Source organism: Centruroides sculpturatus, unplaced genomic scaffold (genome assembly GCF_000671375.1).
Source record: "Centruroides sculpturatus isolate CEXI.00-Female unplaced genomic scaffold, Cexi_2.0 scaffold692, whole genome shotgun sequence".
In the NCBI taxonomy this organism is placed as follows: domain Eukaryota; kingdom Metazoa; phylum Arthropoda; class Arachnida; order Scorpiones; family Buthidae; genus Centruroides; species Centruroides sculpturatus.
In genome coordinates, this window is record NW_019384902.1 from 239559 (window position 1) to 262833 (window position 23275).

Consider the following 23275-nt stretch of genomic DNA (forward strand, 5'->3'; position numbering starts at 1 on the left):
GGCCGCGATTTCTGATATTATTTTTCTGCGAAAACTTCGTTGACCTTTGGAGACATCATTAATATAAATAATTTTTATGGCCGTTAAATAAGAAATGTTTCTTTCACAAGAAATGTATAAAATTACAGTACTAAACAGACGATAGGTCGCCTAACTCGCCGTAGCGTGACGCTAGACGGCGAAAAATATATATTTAATTATAATAAAGTTACAATAAATTAAGTTAATATATAATTATATATACAGTACCTAATTTATATATAATTAATATATAATTATATGTACAGTACCTAATTTATATATAATACTGTACAGACGATAGCAAACTGAATTTAGCCGCTCCGTAGCGTGGCGCAGGGCGGAGGAAAGTAGTTCGGCTGCTCATCCACTATTGGTCCAGATTCTATCAATCTTGTCGCGAAACGACGTTATAGGAGGCACTTTATACGAATTTTGCTACAATTTTTTCGCTACGTTATAGGAATTGTCGTTATAGGAACGCGCGTTATAGGGGGTCGACTGTATTTCTATAAGTGTCCTATTTCATTAGTATAGTGCTTCTGGATTTGTCTGCTCTGACAGCCACTGTACTGTTACGATCCATCCATCTCCTTAAATTATGTGTGGCCTTCCAATACTCTTCATGATCCTGTGCAGGCCATACATAATTCAAAGAGATGGATGGATTATAACAGTATAGTAGCCATCAGAGCAGACAAATCCAGAATCATTGTATTTGGTGGACACAGTGTAGATACCACACATAATCTAAAAGTGAGGATCAAAGAGCATAAATACAGCATTCAGAAATGTCTTCCCACTATCGCATTGGCTTCTTTCATTGTCGATAATGATGTCCGGGTTGACTCTGACAATGCCAATTACTGTGACAGTGCAAGGACCCAGCCAACATGAAATATCTCAAACAACTGGAGATATTTAAAGTGTTTAAGAGGGAAACAGCAATTAATTTTAAAGACATGGACACATTAGAAGCTGTGTAAAGGGTGTGCTTTGATGTACAATAGATCCTCGTCAAGTTTGCTTTTTATATATTTTATATAATCTTAATATTTTAAAACTGGAATCCAGCTGGAAGACTAATTTTTCAAATGCATCGTTGAGCATGTGCTTAACTTCACAATGTGCAACTTTTTAAATTTTGGAATTTACGTTCTTTTATAAATATTCCATTTACATCAAAACATGATGATGACCGTTTAAAATGGAAGAAAACTTTTGTTTAGACAACAATTAATTGCTGTTTTAATGGTAATTGCTTATTTTTATTTAATTATATACCAGTAGTATCGTGGTGATTGTATAGATTCTGATTTCAAATAATAAATTTAATAAACTTACATTTTCAATTGCATTGAAGGATTCTTGATATTTTGAAATCAGTGACATTAGAAATTTTGCTTTCCTAGCTACATCTCCTTTTCCAGCAACTTGAGATGTGAGATCCTGCATATCCTGCAAATCTAATCCTAGAGAGAGAAAAAAAATTATAATGTTCAATTATAATCATTGTCAAAGGAAACTTAATTTTTGTGACTTAAAATATAATATAATATTAATGAAAAAGTAATAAATTTGAACAATAACGATGACTTTTTTAAAGTAAAGTAAAAAACATAAAGTAAAAAAATAATTTTTTTACTTTGTTTGTACCAAATATACAGTATTTAAGACATCAATTAATATAAATTTAAACAATTGTTTATAATGTAATTCTATATAATACAAAAATGTAATAGAAAACACAACTTTATTTTAGAAAAACAAAATCAATGAGTATCAAGACTTATAAAAGAACTGACTAATGCAAATTTCAAATTCAAAACTCAAAGTTGTGAATTAATCAAATTCACCTTTGCTAAATATACTTTATACCATCATTAAAAAAGTTAACATATTTCTTATGAATGTTAAAAGGTTATTTTTATAATATAAAGTATATTTTTTCAAAATCAAAATATTACTAAATGATAAATTAGTAAACATCATAAAAAGGAAATAGAAACTTTATATTGAAATATATTAATACAGTATTTTGGAATACATAGTTTATATTAAAAAATTCTGTGCTTTTGAAATTTTAAAGTATTTTGAAGAAATAGATTTACTATATTTTAAAAGATAAGTTTTTTTGACTAAAACATTACAAAAATGTTGAAGTATTCAAGGTATAAAAGCATGTTTGTTTCTTCTAATTTCATCTATACAAACTAGTGCAGTGTTTTTTAAGTTTCTAACAGTGATATCTCCAACTTTTTAATTTTTTTTCTTGTGGCACTACCACCTTACAATGTTGAGTTAGTGCACTTTTTGTACTATTAGTAATATACATAAGAATATGCTGCTCAGCAATATTTTTCATGTTACCTGTAATGATATCAGAATTTACTCCCCCGATTTATGATGGGGAATGCCCAGGGTTCAAGGGATCAGAGGGAGAAATTTGAAAGAATAGACGATTGAAGGAAAAAGCTGTTGGGGACAGATATTTAGTTTTTATTGTATGTGTTGACAAAGACAATGGAATTGAGCTACCATAGTGCATGTACTGTACTGAAGTCAATTAAAAATCATTGTTCTATTATAGTGGTGTGGTATTAATAGGACAAGCCTACAGAGAAGGAAATCCACTGACAGGTGGGATCACTACAGCACACCTAGTGTGCCATGGCATTAAAAACCACTAGATTAGTATCAACTATACATAATTAAATTAGAAATAAAAGATGAAAAAATAAAAAAGAAACTGGTAAATGGTAATGAGATAATAGTTGATTGATGCTAAACAATCATCAAATTTTGAGCACCTTTAAACAGATTTATATTGATAAGGTTGTTATTATGAGAAACTAGAAACCTTAAAACAGAAATTATGATTTTAAGATATTGTATTTAATTTTTTGTAGCAAATTGTCATTCACAAAACGACAATACAGTTCTGCAAAATCAAATTTAATGAAAAGGATTCCATGGATACTGAAAGGTTTAATTACATATTAATTAATTTCTTGTTACAGAAAACACTTCTAAAATTATGTGGTATCATTTGTTATGCTTGAACTGCAAAATAATATTAATATCTATCAAATTACCTTGAATTTAAACTGCAGTGTATTCATGTAATAACTATGATAATTTAAAAAAAAAATGGAAACATTAAAATTTGAAAATAGGGTTAAATTTACCTGATGAAAATAATCTTCCAGAACCTGATAAAACAACAGCACGGCATTGTCTATCATCCCGAATTTTTCTAAAACAATCTAAACTCTCTCTAAAACAGAAAATAAAAAACTTTTTAATTATAAGAGAATTTTTGGAAGTTTATATATTAACTTGACATATTTATGATGAATGACTTGGTAATAAATGCTATTAGTTTTATGAGAATATTTATTATATATTTTTCATAAAAAAATAAATAATTAATTTAGCATCAAGTAAAACTGTTTATTAAAAATATGAATTATTATTATAGGAAATTTTTTTTACCTCCAAAATGTTTTATCCATGGAATTCAATGTTTCAGGACGATTAATTTCAACATGAAGAACATGATCATGTGGTGACGTGACAATTAAAGTTTCAAATTCATACCGAGCAATGTCTGACATTTTGCGAGCTAACATATATGTAACAGATTTGTTAAATCCTGATAAACTTGATTTTGTTGCTGCAAAACCTAAATGATATATACAAAAATATAATTTAGTTTTTATATAATTATAAATTTGTTTAGTGATTTTATTTATTTGGTAAATAATCATTCAATATATATGCTGCATTTATTTTGAAAAATAAATAATCTACAAAACACTATTTTATTGTAGAGCTCATATCAGTAAAAACAGCATGACCCAAATATTTTTGAACCTCTTGGTGTATCATCAAGGATACCCAATTACTAAATATGTCAAAAAAAGTTTGGAACTACTAATCAAGATCTTGGAGTGTCATACTTTACTTTTTATATTATATTTCATAACTGGATGTCCTTTATGATGAACCAGGTTAAAAATACTCAGGTTGTTATTTTTACTGATATGAGTTCTCCAACAAAGTAGTGCTTTCGGGATTGTAAATGCTTGGATATAAATTGTGATTACAAATAAATATCATAAAAAAGGTTGTAAGGTTCAGAGGTGTGCATTTTTTATGATATACTTTATTTCAGTCTTACAGTATTTGAACTATACAAATAAATAAATGCATAAAGCATATAAAATAATGAATACTATTAATAATGATATAGTAATAAGAATAAAATTTAATTTTTTAATGTATAATTAGTAGGCTATTAAAAATTTAATTGTTTATGCAAATTATTCTATAATCAATGTTTTTGTTGTATCAAATTTTTTTCTGTTTTTTTTTTATTAAGAAAATAATGTTAACTTATCTCCATCACATACAATTCAAACTAATCTTAATTTTACTTATATTCCCATATACAAAGTGTGACAATTAAATTCCAGGACTGGGGTAATAAAAGGACACAAAGAACATATAATGAAAAACCCTTTTAATATGTTTCAAAGTAATCACCCTGGAGGGCAATGCATTTCTCGCAACACTTGTACAAGTTCTTGAAACACTTGGCAAAGTCACTCCCATTGACAGCTCTCAATTCCTTGGTCATTGCACTGTATGTCCTCCAGGTCATCGAATCTTTGCCCCTTCAATGAGATTTTGATTTTCAGAAACAAAAATAGTCACAAGATGACAAATCTGGTGAGTATGGCAGGTGGTTCAACTCCACAATGCCATGTTTGGCCAAAAACTCCTTGACAACAGCAGTAGTATGCAGGTGGGCATTGTTGTGCAGCAGTACCAGCTTCCTCTTGCTGCAAACTGAGGCCTAACCCGATGAGTTATCTCCAGATTGATACCAGTTGTCTCCACTATCATCCAAATAGACATTCGACGGTCATATCGCAGCAAGTCTCTGATTTTTTCGATGTTTTCTGTTGTTCAAACTGATTGAGGTCATCCAGGGCAAGCATCATCATCAAGGTCTTCCCGACCATTCCTGAAATGCACAAACCACTCAAAACCACAAGAGCGGGATAGGGCATCATTCCCATAAACTTGCTTGATGAGGGCATATGTCTCTGTTGCACTTTTACCCAACTTGTAACAAAACTTAATGTTTGCTTTTTGTTCCATGACAAGAACGTGATAGCACTTTCTCACAGCAATATGTGAATGGAGTACAGAAAAAGAATGAGTAACGAGACACAAACAAATCTTTGCAGACAAGTAGCCAGATGGTTGAACTATTATGACAAGCTTAAACAAGTTTCTGCACACTGACACTGCAGCACTACACAACTAGCCCTGGAATTAAATTGTCACACCTTGTATATATTTATATATTATTTTTATATATACAGTATATTCATGAGATTATATAAATAAATAAAAAATTAAAAGAAGTTAAAATCAATAAAATGTAAGTAAATGTAAGAATTAAATATAACCTATATAATTTGTACTAATTTGAGAAACCAAATTTCTCTAATCCCAATCTGAAATCTGGCAACTTAATCTCATATGACCTCCCCAGTTCACTAAAATATTCATTTAGGATTAAGGTCACCGGAGTTCATAAACAACTTTTTAGAATAAGTAGTTCAACAAAAATTAATACGTACAGTGGTGACTCGTATAACGTACGTCTTGAATAACAGACCTGTGAACAACATACTTTCTGTTTGGCCATTATATGACTCGAGCAACAGATTGGCTGCAAACAATGGACTTTCCATTCGGCAGTTACGTGAGGCGAACAACAGTCTTTCTGCAAGTGCAAATGATGTTTCCACTCTTTTGCCGTTGCCAATGATAATCTGCTATTTTTATACAGTCGACCCCCCTATAACGTGCGTTCCTATAACGGAAATTCCTATAACGTAGCAAAAAATTGCAGCAACATTTGTTTAAAGGAGCTCCTAAAACGTCGTCGCCGACTCGTTTTGCGACAAGATTGATAGAATCTGGACCAATAGTGGATGAGCAGCCGAACTACTTTCCTCCGCCCTGCGCCACGCTACGGAGCGGCTAAATTCAGTTTGCTATCGTCTGTACAGTATTATATATAAATTAGGTACTGTACATATAATTATATATTAATTATATATAAATTAGGTACTGTATATATAATTATATATTAACTTAATTTATTGTAACTTTATTATAATTATATATATGCTTTCTGCCGCCTGGCAACACGCTACGGAGATTTTAGGCTAGTAAGTTGAGTTTATTATCGTCTGTACAGTATGTAAATTAGGTACCGTAAGTCTAATACAGCACTAATTTTATACATTTCTTGTGAAAGAAACACTTCTTATTCAACGGCCATAAAAATTATTTATATTAATGATGTCTCCAAAGGTCAAGTTATTTTTCTGCGAAAAATTATTTATCAGAAATCGCGGCCGCCGTTTCGTGTGCTGTTCCGCGACGAAAACAAGCTTTGAGCAACGGCGTAGTCGAACGGTACACACTCGGTAAGTAATCCTATAATTTTTTGTTTATAGCATAGTTTATACAGATTATTCCCAAAAAATTATACGTGTTTTGGAAATGTTGAGTGGAATTAGTCTAGAATCGGTTAATTTTATAGAAGAAAACCTTTCAAACAGCCTTAGTCCGTAAAGTTCCCACCTATCGTGCTGCGATTGGCTCATGTATTTAATCATTCCTACAACATAAAATTCGATTAATGTGGAACGTATCTAAGCGTTATAGGGGGGTCTACTGTACTATATTAGTATTATTAGAATATATTATTAGTATATCTGAAGTACAGAGCTCCCATTGGGATTCGGCTTGCTCCCTTCTTTATTACGTACATCACCTCAGTGCAGGGTATTTACATTTATTTAAGTATTATGCAAATCATGGCTTCTAAAAAAACAGAAAGGTGATTTCAATTGAAACAAAGCAAGACATCATCAGAAGGAGCGAAAGTTGACAAAAACTTCCTTGTCAAATGGGGAGAGGTTCAGGAGTTTACCAACACTCATTATTCAAACAGAGTTGAGGCCAACAGAATCAATGATCTCTACAATGACACTCTTGCCCATCATTTCCTACAGGTGTTGAAGAAGAGAGAGAAACAGACCACCTTGAACATGTTTTTCAAGAAGCAAGCTGCAAAAAAACAAAGGATGGAACAAGAGAAGATGATCCTGCAAGCTCCGATAGCCTCTCCTGACTCTTACTCCGATTAAAGATTAATAAAAAGAAATCTGCTGCAATGTGTAAAAAGACTGTATCTGTATGAATATGTGAAGAAAGTGTTCCTCCACCTCCTCCTCACAACATCTGACTACCTGGCATAATTGGTGACTGCTCCATTTTCATTTTTTTTATGGTACAGTACAGTTATTTTATGCTGTGGAACGAATTACATGTTTTAACATGTATTTCTATGGGAAAATGCGTTTCATATAACGGACTTTTCACTTAACAGATGTGCACTTGAAATGGATTAAGTACATTATATGAGGCACCACTGTACTTACACAAATTAGATGATGCATGAGAAACTAAGAAACAAATAAAGCTAAAAGAATTAATTAAGGAGTCTAATTTTTAAAATTGAGATATAAAAATTTTTCAGGATTACACATCCATCATCAAAATCAATAAAAAAATGAATTTGACTATGGAATATGTAGTCCCCAAAATTCTAGATTAAGAAAATTAGACTCTAATCCTTTTATAGTGTCATTACTTGTTGATTAGTTAAAAATTAACATTTTGTTCTTATAAAAAGTTAATAAAGTTTTGTACATAATACATATTCAGCTTAACTTATTCAACAAAACTAAATATAATATTACACTTATAATCTAGCATAAGAGACAGTCTGAAATAAACATAGGTTAAATGAAAATTATGCTTTTCCATTTGTTCAGCTTCAATAAGAAGGATCTTATCATTATACCAGAAAGTTTCCATCAAGATAAATACTTATATTTGCTCTTACAATAGCATTACAATATGAAGTTGAAAAATAACATCTGTTAATAAAATGAATTGTTTGAACAAAGTGATTATACTGCTCACTTCAAATTTGCACCTGCATTTTCACTATTAAATCTAGAACAAAAGTATAATTGACAAAATAAATGCTAAGTCATGAGAATTGACAGTAAGTTACTTTATCTAATGAGTAAAATCAGACTGATTTTGCAAATTCTGTTATATCTACATAAAATGTTTTAACAGAAGCTATAAATAAAGTTTATATTCATACTTTCAGAAAAATTAAAAATTATTATTTGATATACAGTACTTTCATATCATAAATAATAAGTACAAATTATAAATCAGGATCTTAATTGATAAGATGAAAGATAGAATGAAGAATCATATCTACACATCAAAATTGTCCTTTCAGACCAGGATCAACTGAAAATCGTATTTGAAATTACTGAACAACAATTAAAACAATCAATTATATTTTAATTTTTAAACATGAAACAATAATACTAAATAAGATTATTCTATTTTAAAATAAAAGTAAAAGATATGATAAGAGCATAAATCATTATTGTCTTAAATTTTCTTATGTTATACGTTAATTTACATGTATGCTAACGATTTATTAGGTTGTTTGGAAAGTAAGTTCATTTTTTTACCACTAGACAGATTAGTCGTATTTTTTCCGCAATTTTTATTCTAAACCGTATTATCATTATATATTTTGACAGCTAGCATTTTAAGGCTTATTTGTAAAAAATTTTGTTTGATTCTGTGCAATTGTTTATTTTTTGTGTCCCATCAAATATGGAACATCGAAAGCATCATTTTCGGCATATTTTGCTTTTTTATTACCAAAAAATCAAAATGCTGTTCAAGCAAGAAAACAATTGTGGTACATGTATGGAGATGATGTGTTGAGAGAAAGACAGTGCCAAAACTGGTTTTCAAAATTTCGTTCTGGCAATTTCAATATTGAAGATGCACCATGTTCTGATGGCCAGTTGAAGCCAATGAAAACAAAATAAAGGTACTGATTGAAGCAAACTGCTGAATAACAACACGTAAAATCAATAAGAGATTAAATTTGTCAAATTGAACCGTTTATGATTACTTGAAACAGATTGGTTTTGTTTCAAAGCTCGATATATGGGTTCCACATGTTCTTAAAGAGAGATGCTCTTTTTGGTGAAATTTTAATAATTTTTTTTTTTTGGAGCTTTTACCAGACAATTTAACAAGTGATTCAAAAGTGTACTGCCATCCAGTAAACAAATTCAGTAATATCATCAAACAGAAAATATGGCCAGAATTGATCAACAAAACAGGTGTAGTGTTTTACCACGATAATGTCAAATTTCACACAAGTTTGGCAACTCTTCAGAAACTGTTATAACTTAAATGGGACTAGCTATCACACCAACCATATTCACCAGATCGAGCATACTCAGATTATTACTTGTTCCAGTCTATACAAATTTTTTTTAACTGTAAGACATTACTTGAAATGAAAATGTCAAAAATCACTTGGATCAGTTTTTTCTAAGCAAGGATCAAAACTTTTATGAATATGAAATCATGCTACTACCAGAAACAATGACAACAGATATTTGACCAAAATGGTCAATATATAATTCAATAAAATATTTATTTATTATAAAAATATTATGTTTTTTTCCATGGAAAAAAAATGAACTTACTTTCCGAACAACCCAATATTTATAAATAAAAATTTCTAATTATTATTATGAAACTTTACATATACAGATGATCTTTTGGACATTAAACTTTTAAACAAAATTTCAAACATAATAGTTTGATACCCTAAGACACTTTTCATATATCAAATTTACACTTTCATGTATTTTCTCAGTACTATTTTTCATGGACAATCTGATTTGGATATATATTTGGATATCCAAATATATCCAAATCAGATTGTCCATGAAAAATAGTACTGAGAAAATTATGAAATATTGTGGCAAAGAAGGAAAGAACTGCTACAAAACAGAATATCCTTTAGAGTTTTTAACAATGGTTTAAAATGATAACATGTATTACAAAATTATTTGTTTCTTCCACTACTACAGTAACTGGTTAAACATAATAAAGACACTCACAAACAATATTTTGGGATTTTAACTGATGTTGATAGGTCTTTATTAATTTGTTTCTGTTATATTTGGATATATCCAAATATATCCCTATCCATCTTCATTGTCAGTTTTGCTGAATCACATGCATGGAAAAAAAGCTGCCTTAGTTCCCAAACAGAAGTTTAAAAAATAAAGTTACTTTAGCATCATCCACTTGCTTGATACAGTTGAGATTAAAAACATTACTGCAGTGGTTTCCAACTTTTTTGGACTTAAGGCATACTTATATTACTGAACTGGTTAACAGGTTGATCTTGGAGCACTTTCTAATAGTTGTTCTATAAAGTTTAGTGGAACAAATTTCTGAAATAATTGATAACACATAAAAGTACATTTTATGATTTGTTTTACAAAATAAAATTATATTCTTACTCAATTACTGGAACTAATGACAACCATTAACAAACCTTTAAATCACATAATTACACAAATTCAAAATATATATAAAAAGCCAACACACACACATGCACATATTATTTTAGGATCTAGCATAATAGCAAATAATAAAAAGTCAATTTTTGCTATTAGGCTAGATCCTAAAATAATATGTGCACATGTGTTGGCTTTTTATATATATTTTGAATTTGTGTAATTTTCACCTTTAAGTTTCTGTATGTGTTATATATTCCAAATGTTTAAAATTAATGTTTCAAAAATGTTCAGTTCTACATGTTCCAATTTTAGATTTCAGTTGGTTCACAAACATGGTATAGACCTTGGTTAAGGTCAAATGCATTTGTTTGATAGTTGTTTTTTTACTGGGTTTAAAGGTTCATTAATGGTTGTCATTTGTTTTACAAACTTTAAAATTTGTTGCTTTAATTTTTTTCATTCATCTCATGGCAGATTTTAAATTGCTTTGTGACAGACTGGTTGAAAACCATTGCACTATAGTATTTACATGTTAGGGCATTCATTCATGGCAAAGCTTTTATAACTTGTAAGAAAAGTAGTGTATTTACTTACAGGTTTGCCTTGTATGGTGTAAAACCTTGGTTAATTAGGGCTTGGATAATCAGGGTTCTACTGTAACTAATTTAATTAGCCTTTGGTTTTTACATCATATAAGAAACTGCCCAACTGTCTAGTGTAACTATTTCCAAAGAACTAAAATTTCCAACTTGGGAACAATTTGGTGCAAGTAGATATTTGATGCAAAAAGTTTGAATGTTGACTAATGAATTTTTGTAAATTTTTGTGCAAATTTGTTTTATTTATTTATGTTTAGGTTAAAACATAAATAAGAAGAAGAGAGTGAATTATTTGAATGAGTTCACTAATCAAAATGTCAATTATTTTTCATTTGAATGAGTCCATTACTAAGAATAGCTATATTATAAGTAATGCTTGAAAAGAAATATTTTCCTATTGAGAATGATTTAATTTCAATAAGGAAAGAAATAATTTAATATGAAAATGTTTAAGATTAAAAATATTAATATCTTGCTCATTAAATACTCTCTATATTATGCTTTCAATGTATATTTGTTGCAATACATGACAATGACAAAAGCAATGCAGCATGTCATTTACAGTGCATTCATATGATAGCAATATATTAGCATTAATGTATAATCACTTTTTATATATTTTACTGATATGAAATCATCAAAAGCATTTACACTTTACTATCAGAAAGTTTCATATAGTTTTAAACATCTTCCTTGGAATTTCCAACTGTAAATTTCAGCTCTGTTTCCAATTAGGATATATGTATTATTACAAGGATAAAATAATAATATTGCTGAAAAATTTAAATTCAAATATTGCAACAAAACTTTTATATCATGTCATAAAAAAATTATATTAAGACAAATATATTGAATGAGAAAGCATAAGTGGAAACAAATTTAGAATCAATATTATTATTCAAAATTTCAGATTTGTGATTTAAAGTAATTTCAACAGAAATTTAATAGTTTAAATAGCAACTTCAGTTCTAAATTATTAAAGTAAAGTTAAAAGGTATCTAATTTTTAAAACTATAATAATTTAATATAATATGAGGTAAACTCCAAAAATACAAAAAACTAAACAAATAAACAGATTTTTACTGGAGTTGATAATTGAAAAACTCCAGTAAAGTTTCCTGTTTCCTTATTAATAGAAACCATATTTTATAGTTATTAATAAAAAAAACTGATATTTAATATAATAAAATAATTTTTTTAACTATCGAAAACTAGATCAAAACACATTTGAAAAATTATTTATTTGAATAGTTGAAATTATTATTTTTACATATTAAAATAAAATTATACACTAGTTAAGTTTCTAATATGATGACCTATTTTTTAAGTCAAAAGAGAACAGATATAGAGGAAAAGATAACATATCCAACTGGATGAAACTGATAAACATTAATGAGATATAGAGGTTAAAGATTATTCTATTATCTGATATTCTATTATTTTTCTTAATTTTATTTGTTAATAAATTATGAATGTTTTTATTGTTGCATAATAAAATTTTTATTAAATTATATTTAAATATATTTTTATTGTGTATATAATTATATAAATTACCATTATTATGTACTGTAGAGTACATGGAAATAAAAGAAAAACAATGTAAATTTTCAAGCTTACTATAAATTATTATATTAGGTATTATGAAACTTTACATCATAATACTAATTTAAAATATAAACAAATTGATTAAAATTAATTTATTAAAATATTACATTATTTTGATAACTAAAGATTAGAATACTGATGAATGTAAAAATTTTCTAGTGTTATATAAAAAGAACTTACATATGTAAAAATGTACTAGCAATAAAGTTGAAGTTTTAAAGAATTGTTATGAGATATTTATCGACAAGTTCATCAAATTACTATTTCATAATGAACTATTTTTAAGTAACATGTTTATTTTGTTTTTCTTTATTTTGAATTCTGTTTTATACATTAAAAAAGCAAATGAATAATTTAATTAATATAAAATTATAGTAATGTGAAAAGTAACATATATTATCTTTTACATTCTATGAAGAATAATCCTTATTTCAGATCAGTTCGTCAATATTGGTATTAATGTCAAAGTAATGGATAACAATGATAGTATTGCCAAACGATACTATCATTATCAGGTTGATGTTGTTTAAATTATATATATATAAACAATGATAATAACAATAAATTAGAATGAATATATTTCATTTCATTAGTATAAATCTAATAATATTGATAAAATTAATATAGTAAATTTCCTAAAAATCAAACACGTCAGTCTATTTACAATGCACTATAATGGAATTATTTTCTTTCTTCGCTTAAGAAATTCTGAAATATAAGATCTGCAAAGAAATATACAATATAAACTTGTAAAGTTATCAGGAATAATCTTATTTCTATCATTGACAATGCAATTTAAACATCGTCAGTTATTTATTTCTTTGACAAATGTTTACTGTGATAAATGATTAAATTTAAATATGTTAAAAACAAGCTACTCAAAATATAGCTTATCTTAATAAAAGTGAACAAGAACAATATTTTGTGTATTAACTTTTGTAAACTTTTTAATATTTTGCTTTTAATTTATTAAAATTTGTTATTATTTTCAATCGATTTTAGAAACATTTACAACACACATATTTGAATTAAAAATTTTTTCTATATAAAATGCTTTTAATTTTAGATTTAACAAACTGTCCTTCAGATTTTATCTATCAGGAATATTTGAAATAGATGAAGTTTTCCTTCACCTATTTCTCTAAATAAGTTGGTAAAAATAATATCACTTTATTTTCCTGAAAGCTGGGTTTGTTTACATATAGCAATTATAACTTAATTTTTAAAAAAACACATGTAAACATAAAATAATAAAAATACTTACCAACTCCTACTAAACTGCGGAATATTTGTGTAGTCATTATGAATAATATCTGAATAATCAATAGAAATGAAAAAAATAAAACTTCCTCGCTAAACGTCGCTAAAAGTTCATATACACCAGCACGGAAGAAGTTCCGCGTACTTCTCAGCTGGCCACCCAAACAACTCACAGTATTGGAGCGTAACAAATGTAAGAAAGGTTATTATTGGTCATTTTAAACACTTTCCCCGTCGACCAATACCAACCACTTTCTGCCAATGACGTCATAATGAGCGAAGAAAATGGCGTCAGCCCTGACTGGCTTGTGCTTTGTTATTCTCGGTTTAATTTTGATACGACAATATCGGGTTTACACGTGGGGAAGATGCAAAGCAAAACGCACAATGAAAGGAAAAACTGTTGTTATAACTGGTGCTAATTCTGGTATAGGTAAAGCCACGGCAAAAGAACTGGCAAAAAAGGATGCCAGGGTAATCTTAGCATGCCGTGATTTGGTCAAAGCTCAAAGTGCAGCTGAAGAAATACGTAAGGTTACCCAGAATGGTCAGTTGATATTGAAATGTTTAGATTTAGCGTCATTTGCTTCGATTCGTGAATTCGTTGAAGATGTTTTGCATACCGAAACTCGTATAGATGTATTAATTAATAATGCTGGAATTTTTCAATGCCCATACATGATTACCGATGATGGTTTAGAAATGCAAATGGGTGTTAATCATTTTGGGCATTTTTTGTTAACTATCTTGTTACTGGATTTTTTGGAGAAATCCGCGCCTAGTCGTATTATTGTTTTAACATCGGCACTTTATAAAAAAGGACAAATTAATTTTGACAACCTTAATTCAGAACAGAAATATGATAAGAGGGAAGCTTACAATAATAGCAAACTTGCTAATATATTATTTGTACGTGAATTACATCGACGCTTCCATCATAATAATGTTAATGTTTACGCTGTTAGTCCGGGACACGTTTATACTAACCTAGGAAGACATCTTCACATACCCTGGTATAAATTGTTAATGATGGCTCCGCTGGCTTGGTTTTTTGTTCGTACTCCGAAACAAGGCTGTCAGACGGTTCTACATTGCGCCGTGTCGGAAGACCTGGATAAAGAATCTGGCAAATATTACCGCAATTGTAGCGTGGAGCCATATAATGATGTAGCAAACGATCAAGGTTTGGCTAAAAAATTGTGGGAAGTTAGTGAAGATGTAACAAATACTAAGCAGCATAAAATGAAACTTAAATTTTAAAATTTTGATATTTGTTAAGCCATAAGTTAGCACGTTTCCATCTTATTGACTTTTAATTTGTGATGATCACAGTTACAATATAAGTTTACTGTACATTCTGTATGTTCTCTATACTAAAGAACATTTAGGTTGTGAAATAAGAATAGAATGCATTGAATTTGTTCAATTTTAGTTTAATTGAACAAAATTATGTAAATATAATCACTACCTCATTTTTACAATATTTATATTTTGTTAATCAATATTTAATTAAAAGCTTTACAGCATGAAGATTTAAAATAGAGTATGCAACCAAATAGAAAAGTATGTTGAAATCTTATAGGTTTATAGATTTTAAAAAAATGTAATAAAAATATTAAAACAGATACATAACGTATATAAAATAAGGTAGTTTGATGTTTAGTTTAGGTTTTATATCTTCAAACCATCCAAAAATTTCAAATGTATTTTAATTTTGTTAATTAATGTGTTTATCAAATATAATTAACATAAAAAGTTGGTTTATTCAAAAGGATAAGATTTTGGATCTTGTTTTAAAAAATTGTAACGTAACTACTTAAATTAAAGCTTTGTATTAAATGCTATTTGTAATTTCTCTGAAGTTATGCCATCCATATATTCTACATATTATATTGTTTGAAAAAGTATCATAATTATAGAGGACCAAATTCAAATTTTGTGATTTTATTGTATAAAATAAGAAATTGAATATTTATTAAGTAGTAGAAATAGTTTTGTACAAAGTACAACAATTGTTCTGTTAAAAAAGTGTTAAATAAACTTTATTGAAATTTTCACTGTTTAGCATAATTTAAATTAAGTTTTTATAATTTAATTATTATAAGGTTAAAATGTGCCTAACATGCAAAATGGTTTTTATAATTGCAAGATTTGTTTCATTAAAATTAATAGTGTATTAGAAATCAATACAGTATTTATTAATGTTTTTAGCATACAAATCATCTAAATTACAAAAACAAACTGTAAATTAGTTTTTTTATTTATATCATAACTTTCTGAAATATCAATAGATATCTTTCATAATAATTTGAATTATGTTGCAAAATTAAATTTAAAAATTTTAATTGCTTATATTTGAATATGATGTATATTATTGTGTATATGTACAGTTTATACATACACACAACATATTGTAAATATGAAGTCTGCATTTAATTGGAATTAATTTTTAAAGTTTAATTTATAATAGGTAATCTTGTATAGTAATCAAAATTTGATTTCTTTTAAATTACTATAGTGATAGATATTCAAGTTATAACTAGATCTATATATAATTTTCTTTTTATTTCATGTTATATAATTACAGTATATCTTAATACAGACTCCAGTAGTTAGATGTAGGACATTGGGACCTTCTCGTGGTTAATAGTGGTTCTCTTGTAAGAAACAATATACAGTCTGTATCTGTAATCATAATATATATTTTTTTAATTTCTAATAAGACAAAATGATAAAAACTTATAAACTTTTTTGAAACTAATAAAAACAAACTAGACTTTTTCATTAAAACCACCTTATCACTTTAACCTTTTAGTACAAATAAAATGGAAGTAGATAAACCTAATTTAATTTTTTTAATTATCAAATCACAAAGCTTTTAAGAAAACAGCTTTTGGGGAACCCCCTGAGAGACAGGTTTTCTCGCGAAATACAATACATACACAAATCGATAAAACCATCGTTGCATAGTGTAAACAATACTAATGAAAGTTTTCTTAAGATAATAAAACTGAAAATTAATAAATGGTCAAATTCTAAATGTTAATCAATTAACTAATTTTGAGTGATATTAAGAGTCTAGATATAGAGAGACTATTCTTTTGCTCCAGCGAAATGCCGCTATCGGTACGATTTCGTTTGCTGTGCTCTATTATCCCTACGTTTTAGATTAAAAAGTTATTAGTACTACTTATTCCCAAAATTATTTTAATTTAAAATATATCATATTAGGGAGATTAATACAGAATGCGTTAAAAATCTTTTCTCGGTTAGATTTAAAAAAAAAAAAACTATTCCTAGTTTAAAATAATTTAAAACTTCTGGTAGAAAATAAAACTAGAACAAAGTCTAAGGCTTTGTTATATATTATACTGAATAAATAACGGTTTAAAATATTTTATATAGGAGGATGCATTTTATATAAAATTTAAAATTGTTACGGTATTTCTGTATTGATAACCCACTTTTAATTGCATATCAACTTTTAAATGGATCAACAATAATAAAAAGATGGTAGGCAGTTTTGCTGCCTATCATCTTTTTATTACTGTTGATCCATTTAAAAGTTGATATGCAATTCCACTTAATACTTTCCACTCTGTAAGCTCTTAGTACCCGTAGGCGGAGGTTAAAAAGAATTGTAAAGTCAAGCTTCTCTGTATGATATTTGTGCATCACAGGGCAGCAACCACTACCGAAAATTTAGGAGCTTGTATCTTTTATGGGATCTGCGGCAGTTCATAGGACCAAAATCGCGTCTATTGACTCATTCTACCATCCATTTCATACTGGAGGCCTAATTTCTTGACACCCTCCATAGAAAGACTTGTTCGATAAGATATGTTAGTTAAATATTAAATCATAGAGTAATAAACGCTCGTGGAATACAGAATTTTTCTCATTTTTTAATTTAATTTTATTTGTTTTTTATATATTTATTTTTCATGTTTTGCTGTTTATATGTAGAAAAATTTATTGTTCTTCTGATTATATTCCTACTAATGTTGAAACAGCTTTTTGTTCGTAAAGGGCGAAAATATTAAATCAGCTCTAAACTGCTTTAATATTTTTCGACTAAAGATTTTGCACCTTCTTGCTATATAACATAAATAAAACAATTTACAGTAAAACTTCTTTAACTCGAAGCTCCAAAGGGCAAGAAAAACTTCGAGTTAGAGAATAAGAGTGAAAAAGCCGATTCTAAATAGATTTGTATTTTTATTTCTCTTGTATTATACAAAGAATTTTTAATGTTTTTTTTTTTTTCTTAACGGCCCGTGTATCGCCTTCCAGCGTAATGTTTAATGTAACTAATCGAACAGTTTTGCAGGTACATCTTGTTGAGATAAAGTAAGAGGTCCTCTCGCTTTGGACTGGATCATCGTCTGCAAATAGGTGTAGGACAGTAGATACAAAAAACTGTCTGAAAATTTCATGGAAATTCGATAATGAATATCAGTTTGGATAGAATAAATATTAAAATTCGAGTCGGAAAAGTTGAAAGTAACATAAATCAATGTTGGGGGACCATGAAAACCTTCGACTTTGAGAAAATTCGTGTTAAAGAATTCAAGTTGGAGACGTTAAATCCCTATGTTATTCTATGGAGACCTAACGAATTCTCCTTTTTTTTTTTTTTTTCGCGTTACAGACGTTTGAGTTAGAGAAATCTTACTGTAGTATAGTTTTTCAAGAATAATCAATTTTCTTATAGGACCAAATTTCCATAATTTTATTTTAAAATTTTGCGTCGGATGAACTTTATCATCATATTGTTCTAAGTTTGTAACTATTATCATTAGTGAAAACTGTATAGATATGTTTAAAAATTTATGGCTAATAGAATGTAGACTTTGATTTATGGAAGAGAAAATGGTTTTGGAATGGTAAGTGAAAAAAGAGAATACAGGCTATACAGTTCAACAGTATGAACACACCTAACGGAATTAGTATTAAGCGAAATGGCAATAAAAGAATTCTTCACTACAGTGTCTAAATACTTAAAATATATGCGAAAAATAAGTGAATAAATGAAACGATAATATAAATTAATCCCAAACGTTATACTAAACAATAAAGAATAAAGAAATTAACAGAAAAAGATAGAAATTTCTGTTTTTATAGAAATGTTTATTTTTGACTCTCCGCTCTGTGAGCACTAAGAGAGCGATTATTCTATTCCCACCACGAGTTCGGCCAAGTCCACAATGGGGCAGCTGGGTAGTGAGGGTCGGCCCAATATATCTGAAATGGACAGGCCACGAAAAATTTCTTGGCTGTTGTTCATTCGGATTTGGGTACAATAATATTTGAAATTAAGTTTAAATTCAATTTTGTAAATCGTGAAATGGTGCAAAAAAAGAAGAAAAAGAAAGAGAGAGTCAAAATCTGACCAATCACTATACTTTCTCTCTGTTATGTTCTGTAACAACTGAAAAAGTAAAAGTGAGATATACTGTACGTATAAGGAAAGGAAATATAAGTTACCGGAAGGGATATTATCTATGACATACTCTTAAAAATAAACAAGACACGTGCGTTTAATAAGCTCTAAGTTTTATATTATAAATTTTAAACTTTGATACTGAATTAGGATAAGTAAAAATAATGAATTTAATTAATTAATTAATATAGCACATTTCACAATTCGATCCAAATATTGAACCAGGTCATACAGTTAGTTGATAGTGTATTAGGCTATACTTTTAATTACATTATTCTTTATGAAGCTTCCTGATCATACGTAAGATTTAAGTTAGATCCGGATTTTGGATTCCTATATTGTTCTTCGAGTACTTCATATCGGTATCGGTCCATAGGCAACAGATAAGAAAAGATATACATAGCAGCCAAAAACCATTGATTGTTTAAATATAGGCCTACTGTAACTCATTACGTTCTGATATTTCCGTAATAAAAAACGCACTCAAATATATGTTAATTTTTGTTTTTATAAAATGCAGATGTATACAGAGAATATAACTTAAATATAATTTATTCACCTATTTCATTTTATTTGATATTTCAAAACTTTCAGTGCGATTAAAGCTACTATGATAAATACTATTTATTTTTATCACATCGCCTTAGAGACCCGAATGATACTTTAAGATTAAAAAATATTCTGATTTTAATCATAAAAAATTACATTGTAAGACATGTTCAAATTCACATCAACATAGATATTTTAAAAGATTTTGCTTTTCTGTTGTTAAAAATATGCTTAATTAATATATATTTCATCTTATTTTATACATTTTTTGCTTGAGCATAGATATTAGGTCTACAGTAACTCTTATCATGTCTTGCCAAACTGTGATAAGTTAAAGTCTCTATTCAGAAAAACTTGATTATATTTAATCATCTCTAAAACTTTTAGTTTGTTGGAAGATATAATCTATTGTGATTTTGGTAGTCAATGTGTTTTGATTACCAGTAATTAATTTTTAATTACCAGATTTAAAAATTAGACTAATTACTGGTAATTAATGTAATTTTCAAAAAATTTTAGGATTTTAAACATCAATATTTAGCAAGTCGATTATCGTTGTTTACATACAGTAAGACCCCGCTTAACGCTGATTCGATATAACGCCGTCTGCTCGAAGACTAAAAAAAATCTCAAAATTTACGTTGATTTTAAATTATCGCGGCGTTTTAGCGATTCGTGCATAATACGATTATTTGCGAACACGAACCAATCAGAAAAAAGGGCAAAAAGGTGTACTTCCTTTAAATCTATGTTTGTTTGATGCAATTTCGGAAAAAATATATCATGAATGCCATAGGCAATTTCGGCTTCGCTTGGCAAGAATTAACTAATAAATGCACGAACGAAGTGTGGAAGAAGTTATGGCTGAAGCAGTGCCGGCCCGAGGAAAGTTTTAGGATGGAGCGAGATCCTATTATGGCGCCCCCTTGGTTGCCCCTAATTTGTACCATTTAATTTTCTTTACCACTAGGCGCCCCCTAGGACTTAGCGCCTGGAGCGGCTGCTCCGTTCGCCCTATGGTAGGGCCGGCTCTGGGCTGAAGATATCTAAGAATTCTCAACGAGAAGAGCCTATCGCTGTAGCGTTAGGTTTATCAAACTCAACCTAATCGATATAGCAGGACTAGGAGATGTAGACGAACAGGATATTGAGGAGTTACTGCAGGTTTCTGGTGAAAAGTCTTATCAACGACAACCTTCGAGAACTGGCAAAACAAGGAATCCACGTAGAACTGGAAAATAGTGATTCTGAAAACGAAGAACCCAAAGAAGGTCCTTAGTAAAAGTTTGGTAGCGATAACCGAAATCGTTGATCAAACTGTAGTGAATGATCTAGGAGTGCAAAAGCAAAACGAGGCGTTTTGGATGCGATCTTCTGCTAACGACATTTGCTTAAGGAAAGAAAAAAGCGACAAATAAAACTTCACGGCTTTATTGCAAAAAAACAAGAATTTCAGAAAAGTCAGGACCTTCGTTACAAAAAAATGAACTAATTAATACATTATTATACATTTTTGTGTGCATATGTTTACGTGTTATTTAACATGTATTATTATACAAATTAATATAAAAATGACTTAAAATTAAAGTGATTTTTTTATTTTCAGTCGCGTGTTTTCCTATCCCTATTTACTCTATGTTAAAATGATTTCGTTTAACGCTGTTTCGTTTAGCGCTTTATCGTCTTGGAACGCATCCACCGCGTTAAGCGGGGTCTTACATAAACTATAAAAACTGAAATGATAACCTTCAATTTTTTAATCATTTGAAATGCATTTAATTTATATCGAAAGACTCAAAGATTCATCTAAATAATATAATGGTTATCTACATTTAAAAGTACTTAGTCATATCTTTTTCAGTTCTTCTTTCAGAATTAATATCTAAAAACAAAAATAAAAAATAAAAATTAGACTTTGGAATAATTTTTTTAAAATAAATTATTTTAATTATTGCATGCTTGATCCATATTCTGGCTATGCTGAAGAATATGTCAAATAAGTTTCTTTCCTACAACCAACAGAAATTGAAGATGATCTCTTGGCCACTCAGTAAATGAGACAAACATTGAAAATGCATTGATCTCAACAATATCAATAATGTTACTAAAAATGTTCATTGACCATTATTTGTTTTGCAGCAAAGATTGTTTTCCTTTTCCCTCTTTGACCTTTGTGTCAACCCCATTGTTAGATGCATTATAATACAAAACTACGACGAGTTCAAAATTCTGCTCTTTTGATGCAGTTGACTTGTCATAGAAAATACTAGGAGGGGAACAAATGTATCTCAGCTGCTATTATGGTCAATTATTCTAAGTAAAATGTAAACAAGTTTCTACCAAATATGTTTATTTACAAATGAGGATAACACCGACAGTCATATAATTTCAGAATTTTAGCAGTAATGATTGCAAAAGTATCTTAATAACACAGCTTGTAACACAAGCTGTCACAAGCGTTAATATCTACAGACAAATCATAAATTTTATATAAGACTTATTACAGTACCTTAATGTTACTGCGGATTTAAATTGGTAATAAATACCATTGTTAGTACAATTTAAATACTGTATGTCAAATCCAGACATTGTGAATATATTGTAATTTAATGTATAATACAGAAAAACGTTTGTTTAAACTTGTTAGTACATAAATATTAGTCATTATCAAAGATACTCTTCTTTTACAATTAACGAATTTGTACAAAGATATATTATAGATTTGTTTATAATTACTTAATTTTTAGGTAAGCATGACACGTTAAATTAAAAGTAAATAAATAAGTTAAGATATGATGAAATAACTTATAAAATGGCAATTACAAATCTGAAAAATTACAGATATTTGTAAGATCAGATACTTATTATGTAAATATATTATGTAAATTGCTAAGGAAATAGACATATTTTAAATATTTTTCGTCAATTAAACCATAAAAATAATCTTAAATTTTAAAAAACTTTAAATACAGGTCGAAACTTATTGTAGAAATATGTTATCTAAATGTATAGTCCATTTTAACTGTCAGATGCTCGAGGCAATAGATATCTTACTTAATTTTAAGGTTGTAGATTCAATCCTGATCATACCTTCGTGGATGCTTTGACTTGTGTGTATTCTGTCCTGTTCTTCAATACTCAACTATTCCCGTCGTCAGTCTAGCCAAACCTATGACCACTATCGAAGATACGGCAATAAGCGGAAAAGCTATGACGTAATTGCCGTCGTAACAACAAACCGCAACTGGTCTCTAAGGATAAATTTAACGTTGACT

General features: G+C 28.7%; 2 protein-coding genes across 2 annotated transcripts in view; one reads left to right on the top strand and one right to left on the bottom strand.

Annotated features, from left to right (window-relative positions):
- Window positions 1-14181, bottom strand: part of LOC111631510 (delta(3,5)-Delta(2,4)-dienoyl-CoA isomerase, mitochondrial-like) — a 43546-nt gene extending 29365 nt beyond the window's left edge. The window contains exons 1-4 of the mRNA XM_023375762.1: window positions 14013-14181; window positions 3514-3703; window positions 3207-3295; window positions 1303-1490 (exon numbers count right to left, since the gene is read on the bottom strand). Coding sequence (XP_023231530.1) covers window positions 1303-1490; window positions 3207-3295; window positions 3514-3703; window positions 14013-14049 — 504 coding nt within the window. The 5' untranslated portion in view covers window positions 14050-14181. The remainder of the gene's footprint in view (window positions 1-1302; window positions 1491-3206; window positions 3296-3513; window positions 3704-14012) is intronic.
- A 62-nt stretch (window positions 14182-14243) lies between these two features.
- LOC111631511 (retinol dehydrogenase 14-like) lies at window positions 14244-16128 on the top strand. The gene has a single exon (XM_023375763.1). It carries the CDS (start codon window positions 14294-14296, stop codon window positions 15266-15268), a length of 975 nt encoding a protein of 324 aa, XP_023231531.1. The 5' UTR covers window positions 14244-14293; the 3' UTR covers window positions 15269-16128.
- The last annotated feature ends 7147 nt before the right edge of the window (window positions 16129-23275 follow it).